The sequence below is a fragment of the Sorex araneus genome, chromosome 1, assembly GCF_027595985.1.
Source record: "Sorex araneus isolate mSorAra2 chromosome 1, mSorAra2.pri, whole genome shotgun sequence".
Classification (NCBI taxonomy): Eukaryota; Metazoa; Chordata; class Mammalia; order Eulipotyphla; family Soricidae; genus Sorex; species Sorex araneus.
Window position 1 is genome coordinate 396,934,592 of NC_073302.1, and position 23,635 is coordinate 396,958,226.

The 23,635-nt window shown below is 36.1% G+C and overlaps 1 protein-coding gene across 6 annotated transcripts in view; it reads left to right on the top strand.

Moving 5' to 3' along the window:
* PCLO (piccolo presynaptic cytomatrix protein) overlaps nt 1–23,635 on the top strand; it is a 365,554-nt gene that overhangs the window by 161,264 nt on the left and 180,655 nt on the right. For all 6 annotated transcript variants that reach the window (XR_008628418.1, XM_055124466.1, XM_055124435.1 and 3 more), the window contains exon 4: nt 10,385–11,602. Coding sequence is in view for 5 of the 6 variants with exons in the window: in XM_055124466.1 (XP_054980441.1) it covers nt 10,385–11,602 (1,218 nt within the window). In the remaining variant the exon portion in view is untranslated. The remainder of the gene's footprint in view (nt 1–10,384; nt 11,603–23,635) is intronic.

Sequence of the window (23,635 nt, forward strand, 5' to 3'; positions counted from 1 at the left end):
CAAGTCTTGATTATGTGATATTAGAACAAAAACATTTTATTGGAGTGTACTATGTGACAATTTAATATATTCATATATCCTACAATCAGGATTGGTTATCTTTATATACTCTTTTTCCTAATTTATCTACTTAAAAATAAATTATGAAAGCATAGTTATTAATGTTAAATAAATCACTGATTAAAATGTGATGGTGGGCTGAAGCATTAGTTAAGCTGGTAAGGTATTTTCTTTGCATGTGACTGACCTGGGTTTTGAACCCCGGCATCCTGAGCACTGCCACAAGTAACTCCTTAGTGCAGAGCCTAGACTAACCCCTGAGCATCATTGTGTGTGACCCAAACCACCTTCCCTAAATGTGATTGACCTTTGAGTTTCCTAAATTTGCTCAATGCTAGCAATAATACAAGTGAAATATATTTTTTATATTTTATTCATTAGAAGTTATAGTTTATAAAACAAATTTATTTTTATTTTAAATTTTTAATAATTATTATTTTTGCTTTTTGGGTCACACCGGGTGATGCACAAGTGTTACTCCTGGATCTTGCTCTCAGGAATTACTCCTGGCAGTGCTTGGGGACCAGGTGGGATGCTGGGAATTGAACCCGGGTTGGCCACATGCAAGGCAAACTCCCTACCCGCTGTGCTATCACTCCAGTCCCTAAATTTATTTTTAAAACAGGAAAAGCAGTAAGGTGTCTGAGCGCTGATGTAATATATGTAAAAATAAGCCTTAATAAGCATAATTATTTCCTATTTTAATATAGTAATCTTAGCCATAGGTATACCATCTTCTATATTTTTTAACTGTAAGACAAAATGCTATGTTACACTGAATATTTATTTCTTGATTATTCCTTCATCTTATAAGTAAAATAAAGAATAAAGCCATAGTTCCTTTGATATTTAATCTTTCAGCAAATTAGGAATAGTAATCATGTTTCACAAGTTTACCTGTTAAGAAAAATTTAATGCTAAGTCTGGTAAACATTTTCCAACGAGTAAAACTCACATATGCCAATAGTGTATTATATATTGAATTTTTATATACTCTAAGGTAATGATGTTTAATTAATTGCCAGATTGTTACTCCAAAAAATAATTAGTGGGGTTTCTAGTAAGGAATAAAAATGTCTATAACTTTTTTTTTGGTGGAGGGAACATATTTGGGGGTTCTTGGGAAATTGTTCCAGCTTTGTGCTCTGGGGTCACTCCTGAGAGTCCTCAGGGGATTATGTAGTATTAGAGATTGAACGCAGTACATCTGCGTGTTTAGCAAAAATACTTTTAGAAGGCCAAAGTGTTTTTTGAAGCTAAAAAAGTACTTGTCAATTCTAAACCTAAGTAGAATAATACAAAACTTGAGGGAATTAATTTTTGTAAACAGTAAAAAAAAATTGAGAGCTACAAAGTTTTATAGCTTTTTTTTTTTTTTTTTTTTCTTTTTGGGTCACACCCGGCGATGCACAGGGGTTGCTCCTGGCTTTGAACTCAGGAATTACCCCTGGAGGTGCTCAGGGGACCATATGGGATGCTGGGAATCGAACCCGGGTCGGCCACGTGCAAGGCAAACGCCCTACCCGTTGTGCTATTGCTCCAGCCCCAAAAGTTTTATAGCTTTATATATGATATATTGTCTGAAATTTTATGTAAAAAATTTTACAGTATTACTGGTCATTGTAATAATGCCTATAATTTGAATTTTCCAAAAATACATTTTTGAAGATTTGACTGTACTCTATCATTGTCAAAAATTTTCTCAATTTTGCTTCCTAATTTATATCTCTGAGTTTGCACTATCTACCACATTTTCTTATTTTCCCTCTTAATAAAATTTAAATGTACAGGTTTTCAAGAAATAGAAAATTTTTGTATTGCTCTATTTTCCTTTGTGTATTTTTAATATCATTATTTCTTCTAATTCCTGGATTTTGCTGGAATTAAAAAATTTTAAAGCATAAAGAAAAAACAATATACAAGGAAAATGATTCAGCATTCTTTAAATTCAAAAAATCTTGTGTAACTTGTAAGTTACTACATTTCTTATTTTCTAAATTGATTCATCAGACATTCCTGTTATGTTTATTTCATTCTTTCCATTACCCTCTTTATGGATATGTATACATCTATCCATCTCTCTCCTATATAATTGTTTGACCTAATCTTATTTTCTCCAGTTGAATGTAAACTCCCTGAAGAAATTTACATACACTTTTCAATGGCACTGCCAGGGGTCGCACTGTTGGCCCTCAGCTCCTTCCCCAGTGCTGAGCCATCAGGCCTGCCCAGGGGCGTATGGTATTGCTGGGAGGGGCCCCCCTGTCCCCAGACACCGCTGAGGAAGTCCCCACCTTCCCCCTATAGTGGGAAAAATGGGACAAGTTGTTTTTAGATTTAACTTATTTAAGTCGTATCTTTTGGGTGGCGATAGCACAGTGGGTAGGGCATTTGCCTGGCACTCGGCTGACCCGGGTTCGATTCCTCTGTTGCTCTCGGAGAGCCCGACAAGCTACCAAGAGTATCCGCCCACACGGCAGAGCCTGGCAAGCTACCCATGGCGTATTCGAAATGCCAAAAACAGTAGCAACAAGTCTCAAGACATTACTGGTGCCCGCTCGAGCAAATTGATGAACAATGGGATGACAGTGATACAGTGACACAGTGATATATAGAAGCATAATAAATATATGTGTATTTTGTCACCATAATTATGATGTACTAGTGTCATCAGTTAACAGTTAATTTTGCGAACAATTAATGTGAAAAGTTAAAAAAACTATGAGACTTAACCGTATATTGTCAGTTAAATGGAAATCAGTCTTGTGACCAAGTAACCAAAGCTGTCAGAATAGGATCCTTTTTCTCAATATTGAGTTAATGACCTATCTATTTATCCATTACAGGCCCTTGTCGTATTAATTTAACACTGCTTGTAGACGTACAAAGCATTATTTTATTGGATATCTTCCAAGTGTTGCTTGGGTTCCCATGGCAGTACTCTGTCCAGTAGTACTCAGGCCCAGTAGTACTTGGTAGTACTCAGGCCCATTAGTACTTGGTGCTGCTAGGGCCACACTGGCAGTGGCTGTGGGGCCTTGCAGAGCTTACCGGGTCCTCTGCATGTGGATTGTGGAACCTTGTAGTGGTTGTGGGACCTGGCAGAGCTTACCAGGGCCTCTGCATACCAGACATGTTTCCAGCCCTGAGAGTTGCCTCCCCAGCTCGTGAGCCTTATTTTAACTAAATTTTAGGTCAGGAAGGAGATTACTTTCTGTCACTATTTAATCTATAATATATTGAAAAAATATATTAATATATTAAAATATACCATTTGCATTATCCACTTATCATACAAATGAAATCACCAAGCATCAGAAGGTTCACTCGGCAAGCTGGGAGATAAAGGAATAGGCACAAGGGCTTCCATGACTCGTAAATTGTAGGATCCAAAAATCATTCATCACTTTTGAACAATGGAACAGAGCTATTATTTATTTCTTCTGAATAATGGAAACAGAATCACCATTCCTTCCCTTTAATATTTTTGAAATTAGACAAATATTTACCTTCTGTATTTGCTTCTTTCTGAAGGTAAATGTAGAGCTGCCCCTGTGGAATTTATGAAACCAACATGGCAATTTGGGATTGAAAATACATAGAAACAGAGATGAAAAGAAGTATTCAGAATAATAAAACAAATTTTGACAGTGAAATCTTGAAAGGTTTCTTATAAAGCCTCAAAAGGTAGACAATTCAGGAGAAATCAACAAGAATCTAACGGTCATTTAGGCAAGTTTGGAGACAGGACATAGGCAGAAGGGCTCCAGTGACTAATCAGTTGAAGGAGTATGGGTGTAAGGTCATAAGGATTATATGGGCTTTATTGAGTTGAGGTGAGTTTTATTGAAGATTCAAATACAACGTGGCAGATATAGAAGAATAAATATTTTTGAAATACCATAAGTAATAAATGAGGTTAGAGTCTGGGTGCTAGTCAGAATATGCCCAGAATTGGGGCCCAAGTATATTGAGGAAATGTTGTATACTCAATCATCTCATGTAGGATACTGTTTTAGAAGTGTGAGATTTTTCACTGGTTTACTCGTTCGCATGCCCCATTGTTGCATGGAGTCTCCAAGCACTCCAGAGCTGAGTAACTTTAGTTTATATGTTACGGCTGTGTCTCAGATGGATAGTCTGACAATTTGACAGGTGATGAAGTTGTCAAAAGTACTGGAAAAGTCAGCATATTAGGCTATATTGGCTGATATTGGTGTAGGAGAGTTTTGAGGATCATTCAGTTACTTGATTATATTTGGGGGTGATGCATAGAAAAAGTTGGTTTAGTCTAGGGTAGACAGGAGTAAGTCTATTCATGCAATGTTTAGCAGCTTAACCCAAAGACATTGCATTAAAAAAATAAAATAACAGTCAGAAAAAAAATTTCAGTATATTTTATGAGGAGTGTTGTGAGTAACCATATATCCTCCCAAAAGAAGCATGTGAATGCAGTTTGAGGAAAGCATATTTTAAATCAGTATATTTCATCTTTTATTCTGTCCCAGTTGTAAAGTTTGAGTTAATGCTGTGAGGTTAGCTGTTTAAATTCAGTACAAAGCGTATGTTTTAACTCTTTTTCACATAGGCTTAGGACTGTGTAGGCTGCTTGACTTTGTCGGTTTTGAACAAAATTTCTCCTATTAATAAGCATTAGGATTTGGAATGGGTCCTTTAAATCAGGCCTGCTAAAATAAACTTGTTCTGTTACTATAGTACAAGAATGTCCCAGTCTTTTTTTTAATGTCAATCTTATGCAGTAAAGTTGTAGGCCTTAGGTTTTTAATAGGATTTAAGGATTATTTTAGGGTAGTCTGGCAATAGGACCTGGTATTTGAGTAATTTTCTCCCTGTTAACTGTTAGTATTACTTGATCTTCAGTACCCTGTACTTGATAAGGTATCGAAAACTTCAGCAGGCTATCCTAAGGTCAATGGGTGAATCAGTATCCTGGTATATAAAAAAACTCCCTAACACATTTACATCAGGACATGTCTTGGGAATGATGAATATACACCTGCATTTGTTTTTTAAACTGAGTATGACAAAATAACCTTGTGATACAGCTATTTGCATCTGTTTTGTTTTCTAAAATGCCAGGTTATGAATGAATATGTCCTAAAAATGGCTTAGCCAAGAAATGTTTTTTTAGACCACAGCACAGATCAAGATTGAGTTTCTGTAGGTGTTATGAAAGTATTTCCTCTAGGGATCATTTAACACAAGGGCCAGAACCCTTTACAAAATGGAACAAATTACTTTCTTTCCCCAAACTTTTTGGATGCAGGGTCAGGGGTGTTGGGGGCACTCCTGGGTATACTCAGAGTTTACTCCTGTCTCTGTGCTCAGAGGTCACTGTTAGGATCAGGACCACCCCTCAATATTCAGAGAGACAAAGAGTCCAGAGGGATTACAAAACACACACTGAGATTTTTTTTTTTGTATTTCTTTTTTTTTAATTTTTTAAAATTTATTTATTTTTTAATTAGTGAGTCACAGCAAGGGTACAGTTACAGATTCACACATTTTCGTGCTTGTTTTTCCCTCATGCAATGTTTAAGAGCCCATCCCTCCACCAGTGTCCATTCTCCACCACCCATGAACCCAGTATCCCTCCCACCCCCCCAGTCCCATCTCCCCCACTCCACCCCGCCTCTGTAGTGAAGCATTTCAATTTGATATCTCTCTTTCCTTTTGGATGTTGTGGTCCCAAATAGGGGTATTTGTAGAAGTCGATGTGGAGGTCTCGTTCTGTTCAGCAGGGAGAACCCTTCGTAGGGCGCAGCCGAAAGAACAGACGCAGAGCCCAGAGGAGGGAGAAAAGGCATTTATTCTATGGCAGTTACAGTATTTATACCTCCCTGTTGGGAGGAGGTGGTGCCAGGACCCCCAACAGAAATGCAGGGTGTGGCACAGGATTTAGCTAGTAATAAACAAATGCTGATAGGATAAGATCAGTAAGATTAGGAGTGGCAACCTTTGCTAGGTGTGGCACGGGGTTAGCTAGTGATTAAACAAATAGTGACAGGATAAAATCAGTAAGGTAAAATGGCTCCCTACATCTCTCCCTGTTTTGTTTTAAATTAAATGTGGTCAGGATAGGCATTGTCCGGTATCCCTTGTGACATAAAGACTCCATTTTTGCAGGGAGAGGAAGGAAAGGATGATCAGGTCTATGCAGGGGGCTCCTCATAGGCCCAATCAATCCTTGGTTTTGGAGTAACCTCTAAGCTATACCGGAATACCTCGCAGGGAGCTGGGCCGGGGTATCAGCCCTCCCTTGCAGTACTTTGCCTGGCAACCTGATCCACAAGAATAAATCCTTGGGAGCCCGGCATCCTCAAGGTAAAGAACTGGGGGAAGATGAGGTCCTACAAATCAAGCCAAAGATCCTTAAACACTCGAAAATCTCATTTGTTACTCTAAGATATTAACCCAGCCCTGGACCCAAAGTAGCACTTGCTGTAGAGTGTCCAATTGTTGCTCAACATCATGGTTGACAGTAGGTAGCATTGTCCAAAGGTGGTAAGAGTCATTTTTTCATGTTTAGACGAAGTTGTGTGTCTGGACCAAGGCTTGAAGAACTATTCCTGCAACAGCATCAGTGGTGGTTACAGCAATGAGTCCAGGATAGCTGCGATCAGGGGCCCAAGGAATTGTCAGGAGTGCTGGAGCAGTTGTGTCAGGTCTTCAGTCAGGAGCCCTTTATCGGGGGAGTGTTGCCATTCTCTGGTTAGGTTCCCTACAGGTATTGAGAGGTCATCCTGTTCAGTCACACTGAGACTTTATTATTGCATCTAGTTGGGGCCGAACTGTCCTGACGAAGCAGGTCAGAGCTCGACCCTGAGGGTTTACAGCCATCCTGGGCACACAGGCCTCAAGAACAAGCTCAAAGATAAACAATTCCAAAGGCAGAAATGACTTCAAACATTTCATAGATGAACAAAAGCATACAGGAACAATATATCAAGAAAACATTCCAAATTAGGAAGACATTCCCAATTCCCATACATGAAGAAAACAAGGCATCCCATACATCAAGAAAGCAAGGCATTCCCATACATCAAGAAAGCAAGGCATTCCCATACATCAAGAAAGCAAGGCATTCCCAGACATCAAGAAAGCAAGGCATTCCCAGACATCAAGAAAGCAAGGCATTCCCAGACATCAAGAAAGCAAGGCATTCCCATACATTAAGAAAGCATGTTATCAGTTAGACACAGGATACAAGACAAGGGTGTATCGGTTCCTAACTCTCCAGCTTCGTGTCTGTGTAAACACCAGGTAGTTCTTTTAGTCCATTAACTCAGTCATACATTCTTCCTGGCCAGAGCTGCTTCCCACCAAGTGGTACTGTCAACCAATTAGCTCAGTTAAGTCATATATCCTTCCTGGGTGAGAAGAGATGAGCTAACTGCTCACATTCCCCCCTTTTCTATGATCATACTAAGGAATCTTCTGATTCTCACAGTCACTTCTCGTGGGACTTGGGGCACCATATGCTGTGCTGAGGATCAAACTGAAATTGTCCATGTGTGAGGTGATCACCTAACCGACTATACTGTCCCTCTGGCCTCTGTTCCCTTTTTTTTATGAAATTTAAGGAAGCCAAAAATTAGCTTATTGTTGATTAGACAAAATAAAAAACTTAATAGTAGATGACTATGCACTCAAAAAGTAAATGAACATATACATAGCGCTGTAGCATTGTCATCCCGTTGTTCATCGATTTGCTCAAGTGCCAGTAATGTCTCCATTGTGAGATTTGTTTCTGTTTTTAGCATATCAAATACGCCATGGTTAGCTTGCCAGGCTCTGCCATGCAGGCTTGATACTTGCAGTAGCTTGCCAGGCTCTCTGAAGAGACAGAAGAATCGAACCCGGGTCACCCGCATGCAAATACATATTAATATTTTTCTTTCTTTTCTTTTTGGATTGCACCTGGCGATACACAGGGGATGCTCCTGCCTCTGCACTTAGAATCACTCCTCAGGAAGCCTTATGGGATGCTGGGAATTGAACCTGGGTTGGCCACCTACAAGGCAAATGCCCTACCCGCTATACTATCGCTCCAGCCCCATACTACTGTTTTATAGAAAGTTTTATCAAAGAAAAACAATTAACATTTATCTTTTTAAGATAAGCATATACAAATGATAATGGATTAAAGATTACAAATTTGTCATTGTAAAGCTCAATTTTTATAAAAATCTTAGATCTCTGAAAATATTCTACAACAAAAATCAATTTTTATGTATAAATAACACAACTGGAAAATGTTATCTATGAAAAGCAATTTCAAATAGAAATTTTTAGAAGAGAATGCAACATATACAAGTAATACTATCGGGGCTAGAGTTATAGCACAGCGGATAGGGCATTTGCCCTTGCACGTGGCAACCCGGGTTCCGTTTCCAGCATCCCATATGGTCCCTGAGCACTGCCAGGAGTAATTACTGAGTGCATAGCCAGGAATAACCCCTGTGCATCACCGGGTGTGACCCAAAATGCCTCCCCCCTCAAAAGTAATACTATTTTATGACCAAAACCATGCACTTTATCCTTGCAGAATTTGTACCCAATAAATGGTAGCAATTTAAAGAAACTTGTACAAAGTTTATTTCTTACATAAAGTATTAAAAACAAACAGCAAGGGAGAAATTCTTTAATATTATTAGTCTAAAATAATCTACCTTGTGTGATCTCTTTTCATGAATTATGAAAGAGTAATATTCAGTTCATAATTTGCAAAATAATTACCCAAAATTTATGTAAAAATCAGCTCTTCCCTGTCTCTGTTTAAAATTTACATGTCTCAGGATCAACTCAGTTAATCTGGTGTGGGTGGCCTATCTATTAAACTGGCATGGAAATAAATAGAACCATCTCAATAAGTAGTTGAGAAAACTCTTAGGAATAGAAGACCAACAAGTAATTTGAGCCTACGAATGTTCTTTTGCTCAGTGAGATGAAAACTTTTGATATTATTAAAAATCAAATTGTTTTTATATCAAAAACCTTGTTCTACTCTGGAGAATAAAAATATATTCAATCTATGTCAAGAAGTAGCAGAGGGGCTGGAGTGATAGCACAGCGGGTAGGGCCTTTGCCTTGCACGCGGCTGACCCGGGTTCGATTCCCAGCATCCCATATGGATCCCTGAGCACTGCCAGGGGTAATTCCTGAGTGCAAAGCCAGGAATAACCCCTGTGCATCGTTGGGTGCGACCCAAAAAAAAAAAAAGCAAAAAAAAATTTTTTAAAAAAAAGAAGTAGCAGATAACAGGCTAAATCCTAAAATGACTTTTTAATTAATTGTTTGCTGAAAGAAAATTAATATAAAATACAATTATTTTAATAAATGATAAACAAATAATTTTGAATCATCATCATCATCCCTTTGATTGTCGAATTTCTTGAGTGGTCTCAGTAACATCTCCATTCATCTTAGCCAAAGATTTTAGAAGCCTCTCTTTAAATGTCCTTTCCAATAATGCTGCATTGAAGGCTCTTTTAAGGTCAGAGGAATGAGACCCATCATTGTTACTGATTTTGGCATGAATACGCCACAGGGAGTTTGCCAGGCTCTCCCATGTGGGTAGGAAACTTTCGGTAGCTTGCCAGGTTCTCCCAGAGGGAGAACTAGGCTATAAAATGTCACAGGCCGCCCGTTTCTGGGAGCTTGGTTTTATTGTCTCTGGATGTTGATCTTTGGTGGGATTACACTTCTCCAGGGGCAGTCCCTGGGTGTGACCACCTAGCTACTGGAAAATGGGGGATCTGAGCTGAAGAGGCCCAGTCCCGATCTGAGCATGCTTGGAGATCTCAGCCCCGGGTCCCACACACCTGGGTTCTTCTGCTGGTTCCTTCATGCGTGAGACTCGTCTGAACGTGTAGAGAAGGGCCTTGAGCATGGCTGTTGCTGGGCTCTGGAGGTCTTCAGAATAAATGCATGTAAAATGATAGAATTAAGTTTAAAGGTATCAAGTTTTAAGATATTTTATTTTAATAAAATACATTTTTTCTCCAAAACCTCCCCCAGATATTTCCCTGGTTCTATCTTTGATATCTTTAAAGCAGTTCTATTTTTTGTTTTCATGGTAAGGTTGGTGAATTGTTCATCGTTAATGATTTCTCAGATTTTTCAAATACAAATTGTCATGTTCCAGTCTTCTTTAAATATCATTATTACACTTTTTTAGAAAACTGCTTCCTCATATTTAAAAAAAAAGCTACTAGAAACTCCCAGATTCTTATTTTGGTAAATGTACTAAAGCATATACATTATCACATAGTTAATTTGTTCAATACTATTTTATTTGCAGATACAAGAATGGCTTTGTTTAAATTGCCAAACCAAGAGAGCAATGTCAGGACAGCTTGGAGACATGGGCAAAATGCTACCTGCACAGCCAGGACCAAAAGCAGTTCCTGTGCCTGTCTCAACAGAACAGCCTTCTCAGAAAATAGTTCCTGCTCAAGTAAAAGTGAAAAAGAAGGAACAAGAAGTCAAATTAGATGCTGAGAAAAGCATTCCAGATAAAGGAAAAGAAACCCCTTTGATTGAAAAAATTTCCCCTAAAGTAGCCACAGATAAAAAACAAGAGAGTAAAGTAGAGAAAGACAAGACTTCAGCACCTCCAGAAAAAAAGCCACTTCCAGAAGACAAAAAGTCACTCCCAGAAGAAAAAAAGCCACCACCTCCTGAAGAAAAAAAGCAAACTCAACAAGAAAAGGCAGCCCCCATTGAGGACCAAAAGCCACCATCAGAGGAGAAAAAGGCACCTCCTCAAGAAAAAAAGCCAACTCCTAAAGACAAAAGACCTCCCCTGGAAGAAAAAAAGGCACTGCCAGAAGAGAAAAAGGCAACCTTTGAAGAAAAAAAGCCAGCTCCTAAAGACAAAAAGCCTCCCCTTGAAGACAAAAAGCCACTGCAAGAAGAAAAGGGGGCCATCCTTGAAGATAAAAAGCCAACTCCTAAAGACAAGAAGCCTCTCCTTGAGGACAAAAAGCCACTGCAAGAAGAAAAAGAGACAGTCCTTGAAGATAAAAAACCAACTCCTAAAGACAAGAAGCCTCTCCTTGAGGACAAAAAGCCACTGCAAGAAGAAAAAGAGGCAGTCCTTGAAGATAAAAAAACAGCTCCTGAAGACAAAATGCCTTCTTTGGAAGACAAAATGCCACGGCCAGAAGAAAAGAGGGAAATCCTTGAAGATCAAAAGCCAACCTCTAAAGACAAAACAACTGTACCTGAGGATGAGAAGCTACCATCAGGAGTCAAAATCTCAACTTTAGAGGAGGAGCAGAAACCTGACTTACTTAAAACTCAAGTACAGACTGCTAAAGAAACACCTGAAGACAAAATGTCTCCAAGGTCAATGGAAGAAGCAGAACAACCCCCAATCAAGAAGGAAGATGTTCCCTCTGGCTTGCCTCAGATTCCCTCTAAGGAAGATGATGAGTCTATTCAAAAAATGAAAGGACTGCCTCAGGAAATATGCACAGCAAAGCCTGAACAGGTGGAATCTGGGAAAGAAAAAACAGTAAGTCTTCTTTTTCGAAATTTATTAAGTTCTTATCTATGTCTTTTACCACATTTCATCTCAGAGTACAGGTAATTTGATGGTAATTTATAAGTGACTATGTTCATTGAATGGTATTTTTAGAAAAGTATAACCACTGTTACTATAATGCACAATTTTGACCTTCTGACAGCTTAATCAAATTCACATAATGAAAAATTTAAAATTATTTAGTCTTATATCTATCAAATTAATAAGAATCATATAGTAATAGAACAGTTTGCTATTATGGTAACATTGTTTTAGAACATCGCATACATTTCAGGTGTGCCTCTTTGAAAGCCCATGTGTGTTTGCGCTAGGTTAAGTTCACTTCTAGTCAAATTCTGTCCTTCTCTAACATTTGTTGTCTTTGTCTCGGTTTACCCAGTTCCCGTCCCTTCTGATATCCACTCATCAGTCTTAAGAGTCCAAAATTATATTTTTTTCTGTGATTATCTATTGTTCCCTTTTTCCTCTCTCCCTATCCTACAGTGTTTCTCAATCTTTTGCCAACGGTTGCCCCTGTCCTAACTTGTTTCTGTCCCGTGCTGCCACCCAGCCACCCATCCCACGCCCTGTCTTACTGATTAATCCTCTAGTCTTATGCCATGACTGACTCCCAAATCTACAGTTTTCACCTGTGACCCCCTTGGAATATTTTGGGGTCCTAGTAGGGGCATGTGGATTGATCTGGGTGTAATAATACTAAGCAGATGAGGAATTATGTGATGTTAGAACTTCTCCATCTGGCTTATTCGGCTAAAGCTCATGCTTTTAACTGACATCTCGGTTATTGAACATGGAAGGATTTCTTTTTGTAGCTGAGTACTATTGAGTTGTGCATATGCCACATCTTTATTCATTCTTCAGTTGATGGACATGCTGTTTACAGTTTGCCGTAAAATGGGCATATTTGCATTTCACTGAATTAATGTTCTATATTTTTGAATTAGTGTTCTATATTTTAAGGACTGGAGTGATAGCACAGCCGGTAGGGCGTTTGCCTTGCACTCAGCAAACCTGGGTTCGATTCCTCCATTCCTCTCGGAGAGCCCGGCAAGCTACCTACCGAGAGTATCCCGCCTGCACAGCAGAGCCTAATAAGCTACCCGTGGCGTATTCCATATGCCAAAAACAGTAACAAGTCTCACAACGAAGATGTTACTGGTGCCCGCTAGAGCAAATCCATGAACAACAGGATGACAGTGACAGTGACAGTGAATTTCACAAATGTGAATAACTAAATCATCGGGAATTAACTTTTTTAACAATTTTTGAGACAATCTCATTACTGTTCAATATGATTCCTGCACTGATTTTTTTATTCCCAGCATAGTACAAGGACTCCCTTCTCTCCACATTATTATTTACAACATTTATTATTATTTGTATAATAATAGTTCTCATTGGTGTGAGGTGATATCGCATTATTGTTTTGATTTGCATTTCTCTAACAAAACATACTTTTATATTTCTCTTTGCCATATGTATTTCTTCATTGAAGAGTATTTAACCAGATCTTCTGATCATACTTAAATTTCTTTTTTTTTTGTTTAATTTTATGGGTTCTTTGTTAAAGTGGAATGTTAACCTCTTATCAGGCATTTGATATACAAATATAATTCATTGGAATGTTTTTGTTTTGATTCAGATTTCTTTTGCTTTAAAGAAACTTTTTAGCCTGATGTAATTCCATTTATTTCATAATTTATTTCATTTTCCAGTCCATTAGTTTTGAGTATCCGCTAAATCTCTGTAAGTAATGTCAATGAGTGCATTGCAAGTATTTTCTCTTATTTATTTCTTCTGTTTATTGAGGTCTTATAATCAAGACTTTAATCCATTTTGAATTATTTTAAGGTATGGTGTTAGTGGTTAAATTTGTATAAGATTATTCCATTTCCCATCAATTTATGGACAATACTTGATTCTTGTAGGCTCTTAACTCCACCATAGATTAGTTGTTCAAGCATGAGTGGTTTTGTTTATTCTTAATTCAGTACTATTGATCGATGTGTTTTTGTCTAGAATCATGCTGCTTTACTCACTTTGTAGTGAAGTTGGAGAGTACAAAAACCTTCATTTGTGTTCTATTTTCCTGAGGATTGCTTTGCTCTTTTTCTACTTCAGTGTATTTTCTACTTCCAAATACATTGCATGATTTTTGTTCCAATTCTATGAAAATTGTAGTATAATTTGATACAGATTTCATTGAATATATTGCTGTAATACAACTATTTCAGTCATATAATTATTTTATGAGCATGGAATGTTTTATGTTTCAATATTGTCATAGTTTTTTCACATACAGGTTGTCAGGTTAAATGTATCCTTTTTTTCCCCTTCTTTACAATGAAATAACAAATGATGTAGCTTTCCTGATTTCTCTAATCGTTCATTATTTGCACACAGAAATACAGCCAATTTTTGTATTTGTGTGTTCATTTTATAACATATGTATCATGTGCACAGCAATTGCCTTGGTCCCTTTTTTCTCTCAGGCTACTATGGCCTTTACTTTTCTGCATTTTTTATTCTAACTACATAATATGGAAATCTGGTATTTTCTATGCTTTTATGCCAACTGCAAGTGGTGGTAATTTTACTTTGTACTTTTCAGTTGGGACATCTTTTATATCCTTTTCTTGTTTAATTTCTATTCCTTGTATTTCTGACACTTTATGGAATATTTGTGATGAGTGTTCATCCTTGTTTTATTGATATAAAGCTTTCAGTTTTTCATTATTTGATGATTTCTGTGTTTTTTTTTTACATATTGGATGTATGTTGAAATACATTTCTTACATATAATTTTTGAAGTTTTATTAATGTTGAATAAAAGTTGAATCTTATCAAAGAAGATGATCATATGACATAATCCAATGAGATGATCATATGACTTTTACCTTTCATTTTGATGTAATACATTACGTATATTGTTTTACTTATGATGACTTATCCTTGCACTTCCATTCTGCGATGACTCTCACTTTGATCATGGTGCATGATTCTCATAATGTGTTACTGAATTTAGTTTGCTAGTATTTTTTTAAGAATATATGCATTTATATTCATCAGATTTATTGTCCTATAGTATTATATTTGTGATGTACATGCCTGTTTCAAAATTAGTGTAATATTATATTTTTTATATTTCCCCTTTTCAAGTATATAGAGGAGTATGAGAATGATAGATATTAAATGTTATTGATATCTTGTTAGGGATAATAAGTGAAACATCTGGCCTTGGACTTCTTTTGGATAGTAGAGGATTTTGATTACAATTTTATTTTTGTACTGACAATATATCTATTTGATTGGGCTGGAGTGATAGCACAGCGGTAGGGCGTTTGCCTTTCACTCGGCCTACCCGTGTTCAATTCCTCTGCCCCTCTTGGAGAGCCTGGCAAGCTACCAAGAGTATTTCGCCTGCACTGCAGAGCCTGGCAAGCTACCCGTGGTGTATTGGATATGCCAAAAACAGTAACAATAAGTCTCACAATGAGAGACGTTACTGATGCCCGCTCGAAGAAATCAATGAGCAACGAGATGACAGTGACATATCTATTTGATTCTCCATTTCTTCCTGATTCAGTCTTGGAATAATATTTGTTTCTATTTTGTCCATTTCTGCTACCTTGATCATTTGTTGCCATAAAATTAATCCTTAACTCTCTCACTGTCCTTGTTTTTCTGCTGCATTGTTGGGACTGTTTTGTTTCTGGTTTTATATATTTGGGCTTTATCTTCTTTGTGAGTCCAGCTAAAGGATTGTCTTATTTTCAGAGAACAGGTTCTTGGTTTCACTGACTTTTTAGATTGTCGTTTTTGATCATTTTCTTTTGTTTATTTCTGCTCTAATTTACTTTATTTCCTTTCTGACTTCTGGTTTTTCTTTTCCTTCCTTTCATAGTTCTGTTAAATGTAAACTATTTTTTTTTGTGTGATTCATCTTATTTCTAGAGGTAGATCAGAATTGCATTAACTTCTCTCATAATCTTTCTTTCTTATGTATCTCATAGGCTCTGCTGAGTCTTTATTTTCATTCATCGTTAGATATGTTTAGATTTCACATTTGATAATTTTCTTTGTGTAGTAGTTGCCCAGCAGAATGTTATTTCCACAAATTTATGCTTTTCATTCTTTCTTCTTTAGTGTGATTTCTAATTTCAGTAACATTCTGAAAAGATGCTTAATACTATTTAAGTATTCATAAGTATATTGAGACTTATGTTGTTTCCCAATATATTCTTTGTTTTTTTCAATTGTTCTGTAAGCTCTTGAAAAAATATATATTTGGATATTTTGAGCAGAATGTCCTGTAAATATCTATTATATCTACCCTGCTTCATCATTTAAGGCCTTTTATCCCTTGGTAATTTTCAGTTTTGATAATCATTGCTGTAAGTGCATGCTAAATTCTACTACTACTATGTTATCTTAAACATCTCTTCTTAAGTACTCTAAAAAATATATTTATATTAAAGTGCTGCTGTGCTATGTGCATATATATTAATATTTGGTACATTTTTCTGTTGATTGTTGAACTTATTGCTCTATCTGTCTTTGGCTCTTGGTATCTTCTTTCAGTATATGTGTATTTTATCTAATATAAATATGTAGTTATACCAACTTGTCATTTTCTTTTTCTTTTTTTGGCATACCTGGTGATCTTCAGGGTTTACTCCTGACACTTTACTCAGGAATTACTACTGGCAGTATTTGGGGGGGACAATGTGGGATCCCAAGGATAGAACCCGGATCAACTGCCTTCAAGGAAAGCATCCTACCCTCTGTACTATCTCTCCAGCCTCAGGACTAGATATTTTCTTGGAATAACAATAATTTGCTTTACATGCGGCCAACTGAGGTCCAGTCCCCAGCACAACATACATCCTCCTGAGTATAGCTAGAGTGACCACTGAGCACAGAACTAGGAGTAAATCTAGGGCACTACAGGATTAACCCAAACTAAATATATACATATACCAATATATATGATATATTTACAAAATACATGTACGTATATATATTTTACGTGAAAATTACCGTCCTATATTTCTTATGTGAAGAGGTCTAATTTTGATCAGTTTCTTTAGCAATTAAACTTTCCTTCACATCAAAAGTGATTCTTGTGAAATATAGCATGTGGATGACATCTATAACTTTGAATATTTAGAATATGCCATTTCATTTTAGTTTTTGCTGTGAATGTTGTTGAAACCTTTATTGGGAATGCCTTTATAAGTCAGATAGCTTCTTCTTTAGCCCTTTTCAACATGTTTCTCTTTGATTTAAACTGCTGTTAGTTTCACTACTGTGTTTCTTAGTATCAGACTCTTACATTTGTCTTACTATGTCTCCCCTGACCCTGAAAGAGCCTCCAGTCCTTGGGAAAGATGAGTAAGGAGAGGCTGCTAAAATCTTAGGGCTGAGACGAATGGAGACATTACTGGTGCCCGCTCCAGTAAATCGATGAACAAGGGGATGACAGTGATTCAGTGATATTTTCCGTTAGCTTTGTGGACTTGTTTATTCAGTTCCTTCCCCAGATTTGGGGAGCTTCCTGCTATTATTTCTTTGAGTAAACTTTTTTCTACTGTTTATTTTATGATACCTTGTCTCCTTATTTTGACTTTCTTAACAGAGTTGGATTTTTTTAGTAGCATTTCTTTTTGATGGGTGGCTCCCAAATGCTGTTGAGAAGGCCTGGAGGTCCCTCTTGGAGAGTGTGGCCAATTGGACAGGTGGTTCAATCCAGGTCCCAGCTCTTTTGCATTAGCCCTCTGGTGCATGGGGTTACCCCGGCCACTCTTGTAATGCTGAGGGCCTCCATAGTCACACTGAGTCATGCTCCATGTTGTTCCACGGATCCAGATTGGGTCTGCTGATTCAGGATATATATCTTAACACCTATAGTATTTCTCTGACTCAATAATTAATTTTTTGTTTGTTTTGCTTTTGGGGGGCCACACCCAGGTGTGCTCAGGGCTTATTCCTGATTTCTGCTCAGGAATCATTCCTGGTGGGCTTGGGGTAGAGTCCATGGTGCCAGAGATTGAATCCAGGTTGGCTTATTGCAAGTGCCCTGCCCCTGTACTATCTCTCCAATTCTACTGGAAAATGTTACGTTTTAAACATAATCCAGTGTCTGCACAGGCATTGATGTTTTGTAAGGAACTCTGATTTTTATTTTTTGTACTGCAAGAGGTCTTTTTTTTTTTTGTATTACTATTGGATCACCATGAAAAAAGTTACAAAGCTTTCAGGTTTAAGTCTCAGACATACAATGATCAAACCCCCATCCCTTTACCAGTGCACATGTTCCACCACCAAGAACCCCAGTATACCCCCCTCCCACCCATCCCCACCTTTGTGGCCAATGATCTTCACTTTACTCTGTCTATACTTTGATTACATTCAATATTTCAACAGAAAACTCACTATTATTATTTGGAATTTTCCCCCAACAATCAAACCTGCTGTAAAGGCATCATTTGATAATTTGTTTTCCATTGCTGAGAATGAAGAGTATACGAGGTCGAGGCCATGCGGTTTTGAATTTCTGTTATTTTAGTAATTAAGTCCAGAAAAATTTCTGCCAGAAGTTGCGTCACTGCAAGCTCGTACCTCTGGTTAGTGGCTCTGTAAGATGGCGGTCGCCCCGCGGCCACCACCGCCACCTCGGAAAGGAAAAACCGAGAGAGAGAAAGACCTTTCCGCTCCAGAGGCGGCATGATGTTGCATCTCAGTTCACAGCCTAGAAGCATTTCTGTAAGAAGCTGCTGGGTGCTGAAAATAGTTAGTAGGCTTCCAGGATCATGGTCTTTTAGGAGCAGAGGAGCCGTTCGTGTGCCGCTGTTCCGGGTCTCATCTGGGAAGAGAGAGCTGCAAGAGGTCTTAAGTGTGGCAGAATTTTATTTAACATCGTTCTAAAAGTATTTTTCCACTTTGAAGGTGGATTTAGTTTATATCTTAGTTTTATATCTTAGTTTTCTGTTTCACTGTACCAGGTTTCAAGCCCTCACATATGCAAAGCTTGTATTCTACCACTAAGTACCTAGGTGCCATACAATTTTTGTTTGTTTATAATAAATATTTACTAAGCTTTCTCTATTATGCATCATTAGTCAATAACTAAATCCCATCCTACCCTTCACCAGAACCAGACAAAGCAAAAGCCTATATATTCTGTATGTAATGGCTAGGTATATCCGCCACCAGCATGCTGTTACTTCTAACTAAAGCTTGTGATCTATCTCTATTAGTCATTTCTCCACTTGTGAAAGTATAATTAGCTTTCATGACCCTTTATTTTTTCCATTTCTCGCCCCTTCCCTCTGTGAGTTTCGTTTTGAATAGTGTTTTCTATTTCCCAGTCTATTTCAGGTGACATTTTAAAATTAATTTTCTTTATGCTGTCCTCTTAGGGCAACAGTGTCAAGGTTTTAAAATCTACTCATACCTTTCTGTGCCTCTCGAGTGTGTCCGACCTGCATTTTCAAGTAGATCATTTCACTTCAAAGTAATATTTCCACTTCAAAGCCTAACTGTAAACTGGAATTCACTATGTTCTAATCTTATCCACTCTGTCTAGAAGCATATTTTTCCTTCTTTCTATTTCTGATCAGGGCACTAAGTAATTTCCCTGCCTCTAATTACCTAGTAACTAACTTCTGCATAATTTGAGGTTTCTTTTTGCCCTTCATATTCAGTTGATCGCATGTCTGTCCTTGGTCCTTATTCCTAAGGACACTGGCCTGATGGCCTTCATGGTCTTTTACCAATTAAGTAATTGAGTTATTTCGCATGATGCCTTCTTTTACTGGGTTCTTCAGTAGATCATTATTTTCCGCAGATTAGAAATTTTTAATTTTAACTATGTCATTTAAATTAAATAAAAATTAAATTAAATTCTAATGATTAGAGCTTATAAATATAACTTAAACAGAAATTCTATTTGTTGCTGTGATACATGTTATACCTTAACCAATAGTATATACGTTTAAACTTTTTTTATAATCTCAATAGACACATAATTATTTCCAAATTGAATGTATACAGTATGTTCCTTTTATATTAATTATATATAATATAGTCACAAAAATGTCCAAAAACTAAAATTACCACTTATCATATTTATTTAAAATAAACTTACTTGATGACATTAAAGTAAGATTTTAATAAGAATTTCAGAGTGATCATTGAATCTTTAATATTTTTTAAGCATTGGTCTGAAATTTTACGATTTAAAACAGCTTCTTGGTTAAAATATTTTGATATTTTGACATTCAGTTTTAATGACTATAACCATAGCCATAAAATACTACCCACGTGAATATCAGAAATGGAACCACTTAACTATATTTTACGAACTTAATGTGTATATAATTATTTATAAATTAAATGCATATACTCTTGCTTATGAACTGAAAGAAATGATGAACAAAATATGTATATAACTATTTCTAAATTAAATGTGAATAGTAATTTTCTTATGAATTGAGAGAAATGAGGAACTCAATATGGTATCTCATTCCCAAATTAAGTATAGACAACCTTCTTATGAAATTGGATAAATATATCAGAGGCTGATTTGCCATTGCTATGATTTTCTAAACTTGGCTTTGTTTGGGGGTTTTTGTTTTGTCTTGGGGCCACACCCATTGGTGCTCAGGTTTTTACTCCTGGCTGTGTTCAGGGATCATTCCTGGCAAGGGTGGAGAACCAGTTCTGGAAAGTGTAAGCCCTTCTCCTCTGAACAATCTGCTCTGGCTCGCTGTTTAGTAAATTTGAAATTTAAAAATTTTAATTATGCAGATTCCAAAAATAATTAACTAATCTTATGTGATAGAATTTGTTTTTCAAACTGTTAATGCTTTGTAATTGCTTTTCCCCTAGAAAATGGCTTTAAAACTGTCTGGAAAGTTTATAAACATTAGATATTCTAGATTATGTTTGCTTTATGAACTTTCGTGATGGCTTTTAATGAATATATAATATATGGTATAATCACATGATTTCTCACATCACAATCATCTCAAAAAGACGTCTAGTGTTTTTTTTTTTTTCTAAAATAGTAATCAGGGCTAACTTTCTTCCTAAATATCTAATAATTATTACTGACAGTTATTTGTCCTCACAAAATTTGAGCTTTAGGGACTCTTGAGTTGTTACAAAAGAATTCAATCTTTACAAGTAATATTTTTTATAAATATCTCAATTAATTTTCCAGGAACAAATCAGTAAACCTCTGTGTTTAAAACAATTTTAGATATTACATACATCAGTATAAAATATTAATAATATTCATCAAATTGTAAGGGCTTCTATAGTATATAATATTAGGTCTCATCAGTAAAAATGTACATATATATGTACATTCATATAGCTATATTAAATAAATCATTCAGTATTGAAGACTTATCTTTTGTGGTAAAGTTCTTTTAGTTTCTCAAAATGAAATATTCTATTAATGAAATAAAAAGTGAATATTACAAACCAAGCATGTTAACATTATTTTGCTTTGATTCTGTTACCAAAGCATTTAATATGCCCATAACCCTGTATATCATTTCAAAAACTATTTGCCATTGAAGAAATGTACTTTTAATTGCGATCATATTATTTTGTAAAAATAGTGGATTCTGGAATTCTATATATGATTTACTTGAGTAATTTGAGAAGTCAGAATTAAATAATAGCATTTTATATAAAAATAGAATGATAATTCTACTCCCTAATGATGTATTTTAAAAAGTGCCATGATATTTATACACATTTACTTGTATAATTACTTATATAATATACACTATATGTAATTTAGAAAGAACCATTTGGTTGTTACTCACTTCGTTTTGTCTTAAATGCTGCTGGATAACCTAATAATCTTCATAAGAAGTAAGAATGCAAGTGCAGAGATTTTAAGTAACTAAGGAATCTTAATCTTTCAGTTGTCATTAGAGACTTATAAATTTGGGAAAAAATAAGCCTTATTTTGCATCCCTCAGATGAATCTTTTGATCATATTTCTAGAATTACAGTGTTTTACATTTGAGGATTCAGTACTCAGAGAAATCCAGATTCATCTGTCCTTATATTTTTCTGAGTGGTTATGAAACATAATTCATGAGTCAAGGGATTTCAGTGTTAAGGCAATGTATAAACTAGTCAAGTTGCATCTGTGTCCCAGGGAAGAGTAGATAACCAAACACAGGAAGAGTAAATGAATCCCCTTCAAAATAACTTAGTATGTCATTATTTATTTGTGAAAAGTATATTTTAAAACTGTTTCAGCAATAGCTAATTAAAATTTAATATGTGAATACCTCATGATATGGGTAAAAGATCTAGTTGGTATATGATCTGGTGGTTAGAAAGGTAAGTGTATGAAGTAAAAGGTTATTCACCTATGTCAGGGGATTTTATATCTATGTTAGTATGCGAAAAATTGACTTTCTAATTTTTTCAACGTATCATGATAAAACAGACAGACAGCCAACAGCTTGTTCTGTATAGTTTAGTCAAAAGTCCTTCCGGTCCTTAACTTTATTTGCCAATTAGCCATCCCAAACATTTTATCTTAGGCCCTCAAGCCTGTACCAAAATTGTGGCAAGAACTTGTCACCTCATAATATGGAGTCATTTTTGGGACAAAATTATAACAGCATCCTCATTGGTAAGTATGATTAAACCTCGTACGAAAGAGATGGGAAAGAACATAACAGGAGGGTAAGTGTGTAGAATATATTTCTATCCACTTTTTGGGAAAAGTAGAGCATGAAGACCCCTAGAAAGGCCATATAAAAAAAATCATAAGGTAGATTTTGATGTTTATGTGCATTGGTTTTTCTGTCTACTGTCTCTTCATTTTCTTTTGTACGTTTTGTTCTAATCTTATGTGATAAAATGTCCATTCAATCTTCAGAATTTACTAAATAAAAGTAAAATTTCTTTTTAAAAGAATAAAATTTCTTTTATGCTATGTAATTGCAGTAGTTTCATTCATTCATATATGTAGGAATAAGAAACTAAGGACTCTTAATCTTTTAGTCGTCATTAGGGGCTTATAAATTTGGGAAAAAATAAGTTAAATAATAAAAAAAGTATTAAATTTTTATATCTTATATGCAGACACAAGATAAAGAATACAAATGGCATTATCAAAACCTGCAAAGCTTGATTATGATATATGTTTTTGTTGACTTTTTGCAGGGTAGGGACCTTATGTATGAAATTAATGTGTTATGATCCTAATTTTGAGTTGGTGAAAAAGGGGAGTTTAGCCAAAGGAACCCAAAGAAAATGTTTGGGGGATTATAGAAACGTGCTCTTGCTTTCTGTGGAATATGGATATATGGAAATACCTCTCTATTGTGGCCATCCAGAGATATTACTTCACTTGTGCTGACCTTTTAAATGATTAATGTTCCAAAGTAGGGAATCAAAGTTAGTTGCGTGTTCATCAGTTTTGCTAATTCTTACCTGGAAACGCACCAGAAATGATTCAGATAAGGACATTCTTGATGAACCAGAAAGTAGACATTGCTGTTTGTCTTTTCATTGTGAAGAATTTATCAGTTTTTCTTTTTAAATTGAGTCATGTTACAAAAGTTGCAAAAACATTTCACCCAATATTGTATGTCTAGCATATCTCCAATAATTGGTAATGAATTGTGAAAAAAGAAATTGATGTAAGTTGAAGAAAAAAAAAGAGTTTTAATACTTGAGAAATTTGCAGGTAAAGCAAGTTGAGGAACAAAGTAAGGAGAGCAGGGAAGGGAAAATGTTGGGAAGGGAGATAGGAAGGGAAAGGATTTTTCAAGTATATTGTTTGCTGTTCTCTCTTATATCTATTAAGTTGGGCTCTATATTGATTGAAAGGGCCCCTGTCTACACAATCAATGGAAATAATGAGGTGGTTAGTGTATGATACAGAATGGCATCAAAGTGCATTCCTAAGCCCGGGTTAGATACAGCACAATGGAGATCTTTTCTGATCTTTTGATTCCA